The sequence below is a fragment of the Lactuca sativa genome, chromosome 5 (genome assembly GCF_002870075.4).
Source record: "Lactuca sativa cultivar Salinas chromosome 5, Lsat_Salinas_v11, whole genome shotgun sequence".
Taxonomy (NCBI): domain Eukaryota; kingdom Viridiplantae; phylum Streptophyta; class Magnoliopsida; order Asterales; family Asteraceae; genus Lactuca; species Lactuca sativa.
This window is the reverse complement of record NC_056627.2, coordinates 280,556,149-280,574,391: the sequence shown is the minus strand read 5'-3', so window position 1 is coordinate 280,574,391 and position 18,243 is coordinate 280,556,149. Positions and strand designations below refer to the sequence as shown.

Genomic DNA, 18,243 nt, shown 5'->3' with positions numbered 1-18,243 from the left:
GTGTTTATGAGGAGTGTGGATGTGCATACATCAATTATGTTTTATGGTAATCAAGATCTAATATATCATTTAAGAAAAGGAGATTCACATTATGATTGTTTTCTCTCTCTTCATGTTTGTATGTTTATTATTCGTAGAACATTAAGGGCTTGTTTAGTACGATGGAACGAAATCATCAAAGAATGGAATATGAACAACATAATGGACTTAGCAAAGTGATTAATGAAATAGATCGTTACATTCTATTGCTTGGTTGGCATGAAAGAATGGAATGAATCATCAAAACATATTGTTTTTTATCAATAAATAGAAACCCAAGGGTGGGGGGAGTAGATGTTATGATGTCACATCAGCCGATAGTACTATAAGTTGGTGGTTTATAAGTCTAAGTGTCCCCTCCTCCTACAAGCTGACTTTTGGGAGTGAGTTCTACACTTGAGCTTATGACATGATATGGGCCTAGTATGAGATGGGTTCGTATCAATTGGTATCGGAGTCATCCCCATCTTTCGGGGTGCCAACACTTAGAGTGGTGGCCTACGGAGTGGTGGCTTGGACTTGAAAAAAGGGGTGTCAACCGTGACCAACGTAGTCATGACCAACAATGACTCGGAGTGGTGGTTTGGACCAAAAGGGGGTGCCAACCGTGACCAACGAGGACGTCAGCTCTTAAAAGCGTGGGGTATTGTTATGATCTCACATCGACCTTAGTCCAAGTGTCCCCTCCTCCTACAAGTTGGCTTTTGGGAGTGAGTTCTACACTTGGGCTTATGACATGATACAAGCCTAGTATAAGATGGGTTCGTATCAGTAGACCACTCCCAACCTATCCAACTCAATATCAACTTTTCTATTTCTTCACTCTTCCATCTTTCCTAATCCACTATACATGTAAAACCATATTCCTAGCCCATTTAACCCACTAACTAATTAAAAACATGCAAAATTATTTTATTACAAGCTTTTATACATGAAGTACAAGTTTCAAAGGTTGAGAGATAGAGAGAGGGGTTCCACTACAAACCGCAAGAGGCTTCTTCCGGTGGTACCCACCGAACTCGGATCCATCACCCAGGCAGTACTGTTGGAGCCTGTTCACGACTCCGAGCACCCTAAATGGAGTAAATTTATAAATAATGAAAAGAACACTATTTTAGGATAACAAACTTTAATTAAATCAAAACATATTATAATCATTTGGACGCCTATCCTACTTTACACCTACAATTACACCTATACATACACACTTGCTGAGGCCCACACTAACAAGCCCATATATATTTGAGCAAGTAAGAATTTAATGAATGAAAGTTTTAAAAGTAACAAGTAACAAAAAAATCAATAAAAAATATTTTGGTCATCATACCTAATTTACTTTCTAGTTTATTTGACAAATCTATAAACTAAACAATAAACCAAAAAGAAAATGGATTTCATTTCATGTTAATCAAACTCGTTACAGATTCCAATTTCTTCATATTCTAATACTTTGACAGAATCATTCATTCCAACTACATTATGCGAATCAATCGCCTCCTAATCCTTTTCAAAATGTAGACGACAAGACAAACAGTTGATGTCCCTCCCGTTAACACAAATAGTGTCGAGAAGCTCTGAGGGCTAAGACTCTCATATTCGTTAGGAAACGATTCATCATCGTCCACACACTTCCCAGATGTAAGAAACGTGTCTTCAAGTTCTTTCAGTTTCCCACTTTCTGATGCAGTCATTAAGGCTTTGTTTGCCTCAGAAAGCCATGAAAATTCCCTTGGAAATGCCTGCATGTAACAACACGATTTAATTTGACTTTTTAGGTTAAAAAAACTTTGGAATTCGTAGAATCGACCTCAAAAGATAAACTGACGAAACCACTTACGAATCCAAATCCACCAACTTTGAATGTCTCTCCAGTTCTAACGAATCTCTTGCAGTACTGAGCTAGGAAGACTTTGGCTACCGGAACTTCAAGAAATATGGCTGCGATTTCGCCTCTGTTTAGGGCTTGTGCGTATTGAGGAGTTGAGTCATAGCTCTTGATCTTGATGCTCTTGAAACCGAGAACATCCTTCAAATAGTGGTTGATAAAGGACCCGTTGCAGTACCCCACTGTTGCATTCATCTTCCTGAGCATCTCAACACTGGTTATGGTGGGTTCGAATTGTTGAGCAGTTAGCATGCTGGCCAAGCTAGCCGTGTAGCTCTGTGTGATGATTAGCGCCACAAACAGCCAGACGACAACAGCCACTCTTGACCAATTGCTACGCAACCTGTCCCCTGATAATGATTATGTGTGAAACGACGAGATCAAAGATTAGAAAAAGTTTGTAAGTTTGTAAATGGTACCTCGCAAAGTAAAGAGTGTAGCGAATGCAAGCCAAATGATGGAGCCTTGAAGATAGTTGGGGCGGGGTCTCTCGATCAACCAAATGACGAAGCCGTTGTAAAGGGTGATTGCTGCTATTAACCACCACATTGTTGCAGTGAAAGGCATCATAAACCATGGCTGGTTTGATAATTTGGATCGGTTGGGGACGATCATCTCCAAACCAGATTCGGTGTATGGTTGCGTGAAATCGACGTAGTCGTGCCTTCTCGCCACAATTGTTACATCGCCTGCTATCGCGTCGAATTTCTGTTTAGAATTAAGAAAAGAAGAAGACAAGAAATCAGTGATATACGTCAAAGTTTAGGGTTCGGTTTTGTTCAAGATAGAGTTTTATGATGAAAGACCTCTGCTGGTATTTGGCTTATCAGTTCATCATAAGAACCATTGAATGGAAAATAATCGTATGGCAATTTCAATTCTCTCATCATCTCATCAAACACAGCGATTGCGAATCCACTAATGACAGTTTCATTCTTCTTGGGAGTATATTCCACGTTTACGAATTGCTTAAACAGAGATCTACCAGGCACGCCGACCCTCATCCGAATCTCTGTACTTTTGGCTAGATCCCGGCGCTTTTTATTGGCATACCACGGTTGCTCAGACCACATAGCTTGCCCGACGTTGTCCATTGCTTCATTGACGCCATCGTCAATTGTCTCTGAAAACCCTGATCCTTCGGTCCTGTGCACACTGTGATATCCCTTTCCTACCACGTTCACGATCTCCACAGTACTCTGCGGGGGTGGAATTTTGCGATCAAAGTTTTCAGGTGACATTTCTTCTAATAATTTCACGGTTTTGTATCCTTGCACGCCAAAAATTCCAGGTTCGTCCTCCTCTTCTTCTGGGTAATCGAAACTGGAATTTTGACGGAATCTTTTTCTGAAATCTCTAAAATCCGGCGTGTTTTCCTGGAAGTAGCTTTTGACTCCAGCCATGCCTTTCAATGAAGAAATCGTGGAATGAAAACGATTTGTGATTCCATTAGTTGCAATCCATAGGTACCTAACTCCGGTCATTTCCATCTCCGTGACTTCCTGAAAGAGACGAATCCCGAGTTCCAGAGACGTATGAGTTACAAAGAATTTAACTTGTTGTTTCTTGAACACCTCAAGCTCTTCTTCTAACAAACATGAACCAGATGTGAGTGGTAAGATATGGTTTAGCTCAGAACCTGTTTGTCGAAATGCCTGAGAGAGAGGAGAGATGATTGATGCTGTTGAGGCTAGATGTGAAGCTTCATATATGATAACCTCGGCTATGGCAGAAGCTTCTTCCCATGTATGACTTCCCAAAATGGCTTTCAAATTGTCTTCATCAATAAGATGTTTTGCTGCATTCCCACATCATCTCTCAGTATGTTAACATATGGGTACGATTCAAAACAACCAAATTAAACTTCATTCACATGAATTTGACAACTTTTGAATAAGAAAACCAGAATAATTTACCTGCAATAGCTGCATGAAGGGGTTTGTTTCGAGAGTTTTGAAGATATAAAACAGAAGTCTGACTGGTTTTGATATTGAAATCTTGAATTGCTATCTCAATGGCTACTTTGGCCTCTTTTCCAGGCCTAGAAGTTTGATCAAGAATCACACCAATGCTGAAATTTGTAGTGATCACTGATGCTTGTAGAAGAAACCACAACATTGAGAAAGCAACCAAAGAGACCTGGTAACTTGCAGAATTATGCATCTTCATTTTGATTCTTCTTTATTCTTTTACATATATTAATATATATCTCAAAATTTGGTGCACATTCTCCAAATTATATGATCCATTTGATGTATATTACATCTTTTTGTACACAAAAGTCCATCACAAGGTTTTTAAAATTTTCCCAACAAAGAAATTTCTTGGAAGCTTTCATTGATGTCGACCCACGGGCTATTGTAAAAAAAAAAAATATCATAAATCATACTCATATATGTAATCTCAGACTTATTTCTCGTTTTGTAATCTCAGAAATTTCTTGGAAGCTTTCTTGATAACTGTTTTAATATGAATAAAAGTGTCTTAATCTGAAAGAGCTATGGCCAATGGTTTAAAATGCGATGACATTTTGATTATCTTTATTACTCATTCAAACTCTTACAAGGCAAAGGCCCTTTTTGTCTACGTGTGTCATTTTCAGAAGTCAACATGTAAGAGACTGTGGCCTGATCATCCATCGATATGCTCTTACATTAATATCTATAAATAATTAAGACAAAACTGCTAAAAGTCCCCGTGCTTAGCTGAAAATTGCCATTTTTGTCTAAAAATGTTTAGGAAATCCAAATATTTCATTTTGTTGTGAATTTGGTCCAATTTCCTTTGAACTTTTTTATAATGATGATATTGTCATTTTTCCTTTTTCATTTTTTTATTAATTTATTAGTTTTTTGATTAAAATAGATAAAAACAAAATAGAAAGCCAATTAGAACACACCATCTTCACGCCACTGGCAGAGAATCAAAACGCCGCTGCCATCTTCCTCAACAAACCCTTCGTCGGAGTTTAAGCGAACAACACCATCTTCACTCACCTTCTTAGGCAACCATGTTCCTAGCAAACCCTTCGATTCTAACAGCGATATGGGTGGGTGTTGAAGATCTGGAAGGAGGGAGGCCATAAGGCGACAACGGTTCAAGATGAACAGAACATAAGGAGGGAAGATTGAGGAAGATCTCTGAAGTCCAACGAATAGATCTGAACTCTTGTGAACAACAAACAAATGTGAAATTATGCGAACGACGAACATATGTTAACTTCTGCAAACGACGAAACATTGGAGATGGAGAGAAACGAAGGCGGTGGCAAGCTTGGGTTCGTTGACGAAGATGGCGACAATGGTGGTCCGACGAAGGGTTTGCATATCGATTTGAAGAAGGACGATCGTCGCTAGAGACTCGAGCACAAACATCGGTGACAAACAGGTATGATGGCACATGTGAAGTCGTCGTCGCCGACTTCGATAGTTTTCAGATCTACATAGTTGTTCCCGAAAAATTAATGTTGTTGGTGGTGTTGGACTAGTGACGATGGTTTATGGCCGATGGCGGTGGTGGTGGTGGTGGTTCATATTTTCCCGGCAGGCGACAGGAGTTGTACTAGCTTTTTTTTGGTGTGTTAAAAATCAGAAAGTTGAGAGAGAGAGAGAGAGAGAGAGAGAGAGAGAGAGAGAGAGGGAGAGAGAGAGAGAGAGATGGGAAGGAAGAAGAGAGTTGAAATTTTCTTTTAATCATAATAGTATTTAAATAAATAAAAAAAACTGAAAAAACAAAAACATAAGGCAAATCGTCATTATAAAAAAGTTCAAAGAAAATTGAACCAAACTCACAACAAAATGAAAAGTTAAAACCTCCGGTTCCATATATATATATATATATATATATATATATATATATATATATATATATATATATATATATATATATATATATATATATATATATATATATATATATATATATATATATATATATATATATCATGTCATAAAGATTGTCCGGATGTTTTAGACTTTTCCATGCCAAACTACTCCAAATTCGAAAAATGCCTTCTATCAGAAAAAAGCTCGAACATTTGTAGCTATATGTGGATTCTTCATATAATTATATGTGATTAATTGAAAATAATTTGGTTTTCTTCGATTTTGATAGTTGTTACGCTTATTGTATGATTATATATGATTAATATAACTAGTAAACCATAAAAAACAGTTATGAACCACTCTGCAATGCAAATATCTACTCCGGAATTTGTAGAACTATTCCAGAATGTCTAGAATTAGTCGGAAATGAAGAGTCTAGAATACATTCCGGAACATTGCCCGAATGCAATCTGAAACACTACCTTCTGATTTGAACACACAATAGTGGCCTAATTTAAAGTTGTTTCATTATAGCAAGACGACACATATAAAGTGGTTTTAACTACATCTTGCAAATCAGAACAACTTGCCAGTGAAATAATGGCATGTTTATAGCTTACTCCAACACATGCGACATTTTTTAAGGCGTCCTGTTTTTGTGTGTGGTTTGACTTTCCTATAGGTGTTCCGTGTTACTTATTAGTATGTCATTACTTGTTGTGCAAGGAGGTTGTTAATTCTCCATCTAATGTGTCTCGATAGACTACTATCGGCTCTGCTTTGATAAGAGAGCTTTTTGCCTTGTGATCGGCTAGTGGTATGGGCAATATTTTCCGGCTCGTTTATCTTTCACACAATTCAGACATCGTGTCGTTCCTTTTTTCTTGGTTTTAGAGTCATTCAAAGTTTCTAACATTATACAAGGGTTCAATAATCCATTGCATCAATTATCCGAAAAAGACATAATGTGAGTCTCCATAATATATATGTTAGAACAACACGTATAAAGTTAAAAACTTTAAAATTACGATTTTATATCACATGATTTAATCAAAATTTTGTTATAAAATGCAAATTGGTGACACGGTTACCCGTGTGGAAGAGAAACATGGGATTAAACGTACAAACAGTTATCTACTATCTTTGGTAAAATTGAGGAGCATCTACACCCCACTCATCGAAGAACCGATTGAAGAGCTTCCTCTATCGTGCAAGGATTTGTGTATGCTTTTAAGGTTCGTCTGCTGTCTTTGATAAAGCTTATTATGCAAAAGTATTTTAACATGATTATGTTTCTTAGTTGTTTGAAATCTTATTTTTATAGATTTGGATCATGAATACATTTCCAAACAGTAGGATGGTTGATAACCCCAAAACGGGTGTGATCCCTCGGGAAGTTGTACATGTACTTGACGTTAGTAGAGCATGTATCTTAGTTTACCTTTTAATGTATAACTTTCTATGAAAGAATATGTTATCATTAACCTTTATTTATCATTTTATACATCTGTCATACCCCGTGTAACACCCCTAATCCAGCAGAGCAAGAAAGGAAAGGAAAACCCTAAGTCAAGGAGTCAACTCATTGAGTCCAAGGAAGAACTTGACGAGTCGAAGTGAGTTCTGAGACACGGGATTAAGTGACCAACTCGTCGAGTTGAGGGACCAACTCGGCGAGTCTGGTCTGGGTTGGGAAACCCTAATTTTGGGACTTGGTGCCCTATTTAAGCCTCATATTCTCATCCCCTCAGCCTCATCTTCAGCCCCCAGACCCCAAACCCTCACCCACGAAACCCTAGTGCCTTTTCTTGTGATTGTGAGCCATTTTTGGAGGGTGTGTAGTCTACTTGGAAGCTTGAAGAAGGAGAAAAGCTTGGAGGAATCAAGAAGAGGATTGTAGATCCAGGAGTAGCTTCTCAATCTCATCACTTTCTGGTAATCAAGTCTTGACCTTGCTCATCAACCTCTTAGATCTCCTCATGTCCCTTTTGTTCTAGTTTTGGTTTAAAAGCTAGATCTATGGGGATAAGGACATCCCAAGCTTAGATCCATTCAGATCTGGAGCCCTTAGGTGTGGCTAAGGCATAAAGGTGCAAGCTTTATGCCATTAGGATGTCCCATGCAAGCTTAAAGAGATTATCATGGCCTTTTTGGAGCCCTAAAGGCCATGCAAGGAAGTAAAGTCCAGGACTTTACGTGGTTATTGGATGTCTAGAGCCTCGATCTTGATTTCCTTGCTTTGGTTTGGAGTAATAAGGGTTTTGGATCATGGAGTTATGTCTTAATGAGCTAGGGTTTTATGTAAACCCATTAAGAAGGACTTAGGATGGGTAAAGCTGAAAACTTTACCCTTAATAAGTCATTTCCAGAGTGTTTATGAGGTTTGGAGTTCAGATCTGAAGTATAGGGTCTTAATCCTTTATGATTGTCCAACAGACCGAGGAACTCGGCGAGTCTAGGGAGTGACTCGACGAGTTTCGGTGAGTTGTCCCATAATCCGATTATGGGTGAACTCAGCGAGTCAGGGGGGATGACTCAATGATTTGACTCAGTCTGTCACGAGTCTGGTTAGCCAGGGAACTCGACGAGTCAGGGGCTGACTCGACGAGTTGGTTCACGATTGCAAGATTATGAGCTTTTGGACTCGGCAAGTTGATGGAGCTACTCGGCGGGTCAAGTCGACCTGGAAGTGTTGTCTTTGACCAAAGTTGACTTAGTTTGACTTTTGGAGGGCGTTTTAGGACTAAGTGTTATGTTGGTATTGGTAGCTCGGGAAGCTAGGGGAGTAGCAGTTCGGGGAATTGTCAGATAGCAGCCAGAGGTGTTTTAGCCAGTCTTCAGTCGTGCGAGGCGAGTCTCCTCACTGTGTGAATGGCTCTAAGGCCACAATGCCAACCCATGTAGTTTATGAGTAGGATGACCTGCGGTTAGCCCTAGGCACTGTATGCTAGTATGATATTCCGGACCAAGGTCCGATGTCCGGCGGGTGCCCGGGGCAGGTTTATGTGTATGTTATTCCAGACCAAGGTCCGATGCCGGGGCAAACCCAAGAAAGGTTTATATGTTGAATGTCAGTTTATACTTGTTGGCTTTGTGATACTTGTATGTGCCTGGTAGGGAGGTGAGTGTGGGCGAGGTCCCGCATCTCATCACTAGCCAAGTATGGACGGGGTTCCGTATCTCACTGTCAGCAGGACTGTGAACGGGGTTACATGACTCATCAATAGCAGGACAGAGGCGAGGCCCAAGTCACGCGAGGCCTTAGATCAGGAGTATAGTATAGTGTGTTTAGCTATTTGTTATGTGTTATGTTATATGTTCGTATGTGTTTAGCGGGCGAGGCCCAGAGACGGGCGGGGCCTAAGAGAAACATATATGTATACCGAGCGGGACTTGATGCCAGGCGGGACCTGATGCCGGAGCTAGTCCGATGACGGGCAAGTCCCGATTCAGCGAGCGGGGGCCTAGTATGTGGTTATGTATGTCGTATGAGGTAGGTTGGGGAACTCACTAAGCTTTGTGCTTACGGTTTTCAGTTTTGGTTTAAGGTAGTTCTAGTAGCGGAGGGAAGAGCTTGGGATGATCGCATGGCACACACCAAGAAGTTTTAGCCTGGGATGTTTTTACTCTGATAATTAGAACATGTTTTGAAATGATACTCTAATTTGATATATCAATCTTTAGTTATGGTTGAAATGATTTAATACTTATGGTTTTATTAATGTTTTAAAAAGAAATTTTTGGTCATGACTTTTAGGATGTTACACCCTCGGCCGGTGGTGGAAACGCCGAGCTGTGACAGGATACGTTTGATTATCCAAATCACAGAGCATAAAACGAAAACATAATTATTTTATTAATAACCCACGATTACATTAATTCTTACATGAGAAAATATAACTAGTCTCATGCTTCTTGTCCTTCCTTGTGATGATCTTCTCTTCTTTCGGTTCCCTAGGAACACATGGGTTTTGACAACGGTCAATATAATGTTGGTAAGTTCATTGGTTTATAACTTTAAAAATACACTTTGGTATATGTTCTATGTTTATGAATATATAGACTTTCGAAAATTCTCTAACACTATATGTTTCTAGGGAGTATTTCCTTTTACTATCTTTAATTCGTTACTTATTATATTTTCCTTTAATATTTGATTTGCTTCTTCCATCTTTCAGGAAGAGATTTGAATTATACACTCGATTAGTTTCGAGTAGTTATTAGATAAGATACTTAGGAAAGTATATATCTTTATAATTGAGTGTATATAATTTATATCTTATCCTTTTCATACTTTAATAACTTCCTAGGCATTCTCCTATAGATAGTTTAATTAATTAAGGTTGGCGAGCAATGTTATAATGAGTCCTTATAATCGAGCTATATGACTTGAAATTTCCTCGCAACGCCGCTTCATTGGACGTCATGAAAAGACTATAAAGTTATGATTGTCGGGTTAGTAGCTAGAAACCGAAAGTGGGGGTGTCAATCCCGTATAAATCTATATGCACCTTTAAAGCTCACTTAAGATTAACAATATAGGTCCGGGTTAGTTGAATTTTAAATGGCTAAAGGATGAATAATACGTCTCATTTAACACTTTCTTTGATAAAACTTTAAAGTATTATTAGTTATCCTTGTTATTCTTTTCTTTAGTTTTTCTTTTAATATAATTTCCTTATATATATATATATATATATATATATATATATATATATATATATATATATATATATATATAATAATTATCTTTGTATTGATATTCTAAATAGTATATTAGGGCAGAGTACAATTAAGTACATTGCATATCCTTAAGTTTTCCTCTAATATAGTTTTATTCTATAATTATTCTACTATGTATATATATATATACACACACACACACACCATAAAATAATTATTAAGAATTTCGATATTGATAGGATATTAGGGCAGAGTAACAGCTAAGTACAATGTTTATCCTTAAATTTGGTCAGCATAACAACTAAATACTATGTTATTCTAGGGGATTCACCGGCATAGCCACTAGGTATAATCCTCCGGCGTAATCTTAGGCATTATAACAACTAGAAATAATATCATTCTTAAAACTTAGGCATGGTAACTATTGGGCATAATATTATCCTAACGTTGCATACATTCTCAAAACTATTAATATATTACAAATAATAGTATTTTTGTAAAATCATTGAAATAGTTTATAGCATATATCCCCCCCCCCCCCCCCTAAAACATTTGAAAACAGTAAAAGTGGTGTTGTGAAATCACTTTAGTTGTGTGATTGAAAAGAATTTGACTATCTCTTTGGGAGTTTCGAGTCATCAGGAAGAGGGCTTCGGATCGATTTAGAGAGAAGAGAGGATGTTTGAGGTGTAGAGATTGGAGAAGTGAAGGCCTCTATTTATGGGGTCTATTTTGGCATTCGATCGGCGTAAATATCTATAGGCGTCGTTGTTAGCACACTGTCGCATGCGTATTAAACAAATAAAATTTCACTGCTGCTTGCACTAATAATATAGCACATGGAAGTAGGGTCGAATCCTCAGGGACACAATGTAAGGGTCAAAGTATGTAGTGAGGTGTTGAAGTATAGTTAGGCATGGGTAGTATCGATGTTGAAGTCTTGTATTTCGAATGTATGTATTACATAAGGCATCTTTAAAGGTTGAATCTCTCACGTGTAGTCCTTATGTACTTTTTGTACACGTCTATATGTCCCTATAAACAGGGAAAGTATAGGAGTTGAGAGTACTTTGCTGAGCTTGAGCGCTTGTACTCGTTGGTGTTCTTGTACTCTTTTAGATGTAATCAAAGTTCAAAACAGATTCTATTTGCATCTTTGTTCTTAATTCCATATGTACTTGATTTCGTTTTTAATACCCGATTCAAACGAACTTCATTTGATATCAGAGCGGGATTCATTCAGTTGTTTCTAGTTTTCTCATCGTTTTCAAAAGTTTTGAATCGCTATTTCTGATACTAAAGATTTCCGCACTTTTGAATAAGAAAACCTTATCTAATCAACTTATTTGTTTCTATTATGCGTTTAGTTTGAAAAATTGAGTGTTCTCTGATCTATTTCTGAAAGAATCATTCATTAGATTTCATTTTCTAAATTTAACCATCATTTTAGTTCGTAAAACAATGGCGAATTTCAACATGAACACAATGTCCAGTTTCTCTCATCTTCTTGGATCTTTTACTAAAATTCCAATTCTAATTCCAAAGTACTACGAGCAATGGGCAGATTGCATGGAGGACTACCTCAATGGGATTGATGAGGGTCTATGGCTATGTGTTATGAGTGGTAATTACCGTCTAGGAAGGCTAGAACAAATTTCAACAGCAGGTTGTTCTGTCGATGTCGATGTCGGTTTGAAAGTGGTAGAGAGAGACCCTGTGTGGCGACATCAAGCAGAAAACCGTTCAGAACAGTAAATTGTTGGTTCCTGTTCGTGTGGTCCTGGTCAACCCAAAATCTAAACACGATCGTGACAGGAGCAAGAGTATTCGACGACTACTTGGTGTTCTCACTATGAAATCGTTTATGTCTGTATGCCTCGTATGGTCCTGCTTGTAAAGATTGTGAACCTATGAGCTATGCAGTTATCGCGGTCGAATTTTCAATAGCGGTCACATGTCGCTATTTGAGATCGCGGTTATCGCGGTGATATAGCGGTTTTTAAATATTACTTATAATTTATAATTTTATATTATATTTATATAGAATTTATATATTTGAGTATTAATACTATAATTCTATACAGAATTAATATCATCAAACCTAAAAAGTCATATAAAAAAATAACATAATATTCTATTATAGTAACATGGAAACTAGGTAGTGTCAAAGTGTCAAATAGAGTTCAATTGCATTGCATGGGTTCACATCGTATTAGTAAGTCTTGGTTGATTTAAGGAGTTAAGTCCCAAGTCATAGCGTCATAGGTGTCGGTCGATTTACAAAAAGTATTAATGGAGTCCAACCCATAACACCTCAAGTCTCCGTGAGTACAGAAAGAGATGAGAACGAGAGTTATCAGTAGACGTAGTTGCTTTGAATCCTTTAATTATGTTAGTTGTTCGGGCTTTTTAAAATGAAATTGTAGTGAGATAATTAAAACTAGCTTTTCATTGACAAAGTAACCAAATGGCCCAAAATGTGAACAAAAATGGAATAGCGCCCTTAGCGCCGCTATAGCGGTTATTGAAATAGCGGTGAATAGCGCCGCTAATAGCAGTACTGCGAAATGAAAACGCTAAACTGAAAATAGCGGTCCTTGACCTCCGCAAAATGTTATAGCGCGCAATTGATAGCTTAGCCTACGAGAGATCGGTGCTGCAGACGTCTTTTGCCCTAATGAAAATAAAATACAAACGTGTTGTTTTTACTTGACTTTGGGCCCTTGTCAATATGTGTTTGACTTCTGGATATCTAACCCAATTCAATAAAAACAATATAAAAATCTCATCGCGTTTTAATATATATATATATATATATATATATATATATATATATATATATATATATATATATATATATATATATATATATTTCTTGCGGATTTGTGTGCAACAATAAAAAAAAAATCAACCGTCTAAGGAAATCAATAGCGATGTCGGGAGGAGAATCGTCCCAACCACTAGCTAAGGAACACATGTCGTTCACATTCCAATGTCTGACGTTGACATCGACAAACTACACAATTTGGAGGATGTGCATGGAGGTGCTACTCCGCATTCATGGCGTTTGGGATGTGATTGATCCCGGACTAGATGAAGCGAAGAAAAACAACATCATGAAAGGATTGTTGTTTCAATCGATTCCGGAAAATTTAATCCTTCAAATCTGTAATTTGAAAACCAGAAGAGAGATGTGGGAGGCGATTAAAACTTGTAACCTAGGAGCTGATCGCGTGAAGGAAGCCTGATTCCTAACTCTAATCACAGAATTTGAAAATCTAAAGATGAGTGATACTAGTACAATAGATGAGTTTGCTGCAAAATTATCCAGAATTGCTTCAAAATCCGCTTCACTAGGAGAAGTTATGACTGAACAGAAGCTTGTGAAGAAGTTTCTTACGAGCCACCGTAAGTGATTTGTCTACGTAGTTGCATCCCTTGAACAAGTTTTGGACCTTAAGACGATAGGCTTTGAAGACGTCGTTGGTCGCTTAAAAACTTATGAAGAAAGAATCAAGGGTGAAGACAAAGTAATCGAGACTCAAAATAAATTACTTTATTCCAAAACTGGATCGTCCAATAGAAACACCGATTCATCAAGGGGTAGAGGTCGGAGTTCAAATAACCGAGGAAGATGATCACGAGGTGGTGGACGTGGTCAGGATAACACCCAAAATCACGGTCACTCAGAATCCTCTAAAAATTGTGAAGATCAAAAGCAAAAAGGAAAACAACGCGAGCAAAGAGATCTCTCAAATATTCAATGTTACCGGTGTGACAAGTATGGTCACTTTGCTTCAAGATGCACAAACCGAATAAAAAATCATGAGTCTAACCTTAATTAGACACACGAAGGAGATACAAATCATGAAGAAAGGACGTTCTTTATGATGAATACAATTCAAGAAACGGTGTTCTTGAATGAAGACAAATACATCCCTCCAAAAGTTGAAGCAAATGCCGATGAAGACGGAATTTGGTACTTAGACAATGGTGCGATCAACCACATGACCGACAACTACTCTTATTTTTCTAAATTAAATGTGAACATAATGGGTAGAGTGAGATTTGGAGATGGATTGTGTGTTAGCGTTAAAGGAAAAGGGTCAATTTTGTTCGAAGGGAAAAGCGGTGAGCAAAAATTAATGAAGGATATTTATTATATCCCATCACTTCGTAGCAATGTTATTAGTCTCGGACAGTCTACAATAGGCGGTTGTGATATTCGGATGCGATGTGATTTCCTAACCATGTGAGATGGAGACGGAAGATTACTTATGAAAGTCCCGAGAAGTGCAAAACGACTCTACAAAATAAAGTTAAAAGTTGGAAAACCACATTGCTTACAACCCAAGTTTAATGAGGAAGCTTGGTTATGGCACGCACGACTTGGCCACATTAGTTTGGCACGGTAAACTTGATGCACAAGCTAGCTACAAGGGTACCGGCAATCCAACATCAAGACCAACTTTGTAAATCTTGCATGGTTGGAAAACAAACAAAGCAGTCGTTTGAAAAGAAAGCTAATTATAGAGCTACAAATATTCTTGAGATGGTGCATGGAGATTTTGGTGGACTGGTTGATCCCCCCACCCAAGCGGGTAATATTGATGATTATTCTAGATATATGTGGTCTTTTCTTTTGAAGCACAAAAGTGATGCATCCAGAATTATTAAAAGATTCAAGATATCATTTGAAAAACGAACAGGTAAAGAAATCAAGACTTTCCATTCAGATAGAGGTGGAGAATTCACATCGACTGAGTTGAACCGTTTTTGTGACAAAGAAGGGATTTCACATATGTTGACAGCTCTTTATGCACCTCAACAAAACGGTATAGTCGAACGGAGAAATCAGACTCTACTCGAGATGACACAGTGCCTAATGTAAGCAAAAAATATTCCAAACCACTATTGGGGTGAAGTGGTACGGCATGCAACGTTCATCATAAATCATACACCTACTCGAGCATTGATAAGTGCTACACCATTCGAGAAATTTTATGGTGAAAAACCGAACCTTGAAGACTTGAAATTTTTTGGTTGTGTTGCATATAAAAGAGTAGTCTCAAAACATTTGAAAAAGCTTGATGATAGGTCTCGACCATTTGTATATTTTGAAAAGGAATCCAATTCGGGAGGATTTCGGTTATTTAATCCACAGGAAAATAAAATTATTATTAGTGCCCATGTAATTTGTGATGTAAATAAAACATGGCAATGGAATAATGAACCCGAAAATCAAGATGGAAATGGACCGGGTACATTTACGGTCTTGTGGAGTAACGGTCAAGCAACCCAAGATAATGCTGGTTTGATCCCAACTGCAACAGAAACCGAACAATTCACTGATCTGGCCCAAACCGACCAAATCAATGACACTTATAACGATGATTGCACCCCATCACAACCTGTTGATGATCAAAATAACGATGCAAGTTTTGTCCCACTTCGACGATCCACTCAAACTTCAGTGTTGCCAATAAGACTAAATGCTAACGAGCTAGATGTGGATCATTTAATGTTGTCATTCGATGAAGAACCAAAGAATTTTAACAAAGCCAATGTGAACAAGAATTGGCTCGATGCAATGAAGGCCGAAATTGACTCCATCGAGAAGAACAATACTTGGAAATTAGTTCCTCCACCTAAAAATGCTAAACCTATCGGGTTAAGATGGTTGTATAAATATAAAAGAAATACGGATGGATTAATTACAAGGTACAAAGCGCGTCTAGTAGCAAAAGGCTATGTACAAGAACAAGGCATTGATTTTGATGAAGTATTTGCGCTAGTAGCTCGACTCGAGACAATAAGATTATTGATTACTCTTGCGGCTGGGAATGGATGGAAGATTCATCACTTACATCTAAAAACAACATTTTTATATGGAGATTTAAAGGAAGAAGTGTACGTGTGCCAACCGGAAGGTTTCATGAAGCAAGGTAAAGAAACAAAAGTCTACAAATTGGCAAAAGCTTTATACGGTCTTCAACAATCTCCGAGAGCATGGAATTTGAAGCTCAATAACACGTTCAAAAATATGGGTTTCCAACGATGCATGCAAGAAAATATGGTTTATAAAAAGGTTGCAAATGGAGAATTTATCATCGTTGCGGTTTATATAGATGATTTGTTCGTGACGGGAACAAGTTTAGAGTCTATAAATCAATTCTAGAGACTAATGGCGTTACAGTTTGAAATGTCAGATCTTGGTGAACTAACTTGCTTACTTGTGTATTGAAGTATTGCAAGAAAATGGTTGTGTAAAGGTGAAGCAAGAGAGTTGTGCTATAAAGATTCTAAAAGAGGCAGGCATGCAAGAGTGTAATGCAACTCAATGTCCGATGGAGCCAAGACTAAAGTTCTCAAAAGCTGAAGATGAACCAGAAGTTGAAGCTACATATTATCAAAAAATAGTAGGTTGCTTATAGGGATGAGATTTAGAACCGGAACCGGAACCGTTTGAACCGAAATATATAGAACCGGTTCCGGTTCCGGGTTTAAAAATTTACTTTATCCGGGTTTGGGTCCATCGGGTCCGGGTAAACCGGGTCTAAAAACCGGAATCAGTGTTAGGAACTGGAACCACATTTAGGGTCGGAACCGGTTTTTGTGAAACACTTAAAAGATACATATCTCATTCGTTTCAACTCCGATTGACATGCGGTTTTTTCCAACGTGTAGTTTATAGTTTGTACATGATTTTAGACTATAAAGTTGTCATTTTTAGTTTTATATTCATTGACTTACAGTCCCCCAAAGTCGAGATATCAAAGCTGAAAGTTTTTAGTTTTTCATTTTTTTTGTTCTGTGAAAGTTTTAAAACATGCATATCTAATTCGTTTGAAGTCGGGTTAAGATGTGGTTTTTTCCAACTTATAGTTTACAGTTTGTACATGAGTTTAGACTATAATTTTGTCATTTTTAGTTTAATATTCAATGATTTACCGTCCCCTGAAGTCGGGATATTAAAACTGAAAATTTTCAACTTTTTAGCTATTTGTTTTTGTACATTGTATTTTGTGAAAATGTTAACATATACATATATCCTTGGTTTAAAGTCGGATTGACATGTGGTTTTTTCCAGAGTGTAGTTTAGATTTTGTACATCATTTTCGACTATAATTTTGTCAATTTTGGTTTCATATTCAATGAGTTGCAAATCCCGAAAGACGGGATATCAATATGTAAATTTTCAAAGTTCAACCCACTAAGTAGTAAGTAATTATCAAAAAATTCTGGTTTTTCCGGGTTTTCCGGTTCTAAACCCACTTTATCCAGTTCCAACCTACCCACTTTGACGTTTCCAGGTTTTCCGGTTCTAGACCCACTTTACCCGGTACCGTACCTTGGATCGAACCGAAACCGATTCCTATATACCGGTCCGGTTTCCGGTTCTACAAAATCTCATTAACTGGTTACGGGTTTTCCGGGTCCAGGTCCATCCGGTCCAGGTTTGGACCCACTTTCATCCCTAGTTTCTTACGATGTCTCTAACACACTTGTCCAGATTTAGCATATTCGGTTGGAGTAGTTATCCGTTATATGCAAAGTCCAAGAGAATCTCACGCACGCGCTATTAAGCAAATTCTTCATTACTTGTGTGGTACTCTATCTTTTGGGATAGTATATAAACGAAGTAAAAAATATGAGCTTGATAGGTTACAGTACAATCACAATGTGGATGTTGATGATGGCAGAAGTACAACAGTGCAATCATATGAGCTTGGTGACTCACCTATCACTTGGTGCTCCTAGAAGCAAGATACAATAGCTTTGTGCTCGTGTGAAGCAGAGTTCATGGCAACT

The 18,243-nt window shown here is 37.8% G+C and overlaps 1 protein-coding gene across 1 annotated transcript; it reads right to left on the bottom strand.

Moving 5' to 3' along the window:
- Positions 1-1,411: 1,411 nt before the first annotated feature.
- On the bottom strand, positions 1,412-4,203 carry LOC111919982 (glutamate receptor 2.9). Its single transcript, XM_023915556.3, has 5 exons — positions 3,841-4,203; positions 2,731-3,722; positions 2,344-2,632; positions 1,877-2,274; positions 1,412-1,778 (listed from the first exon to the last, which is right to left on the bottom strand). Exons 1-5 carry the CDS (start codon positions 4,091-4,093, stop codon positions 1,512-1,514), a joined length of 2,199 nt encoding a protein of 732 aa, XP_023771324.1. The 5' UTR covers positions 4,094-4,203; the 3' UTR covers positions 1,412-1,511.
- Between the last annotated feature and the right edge of the window lie 14,040 nt (positions 4,204-18,243).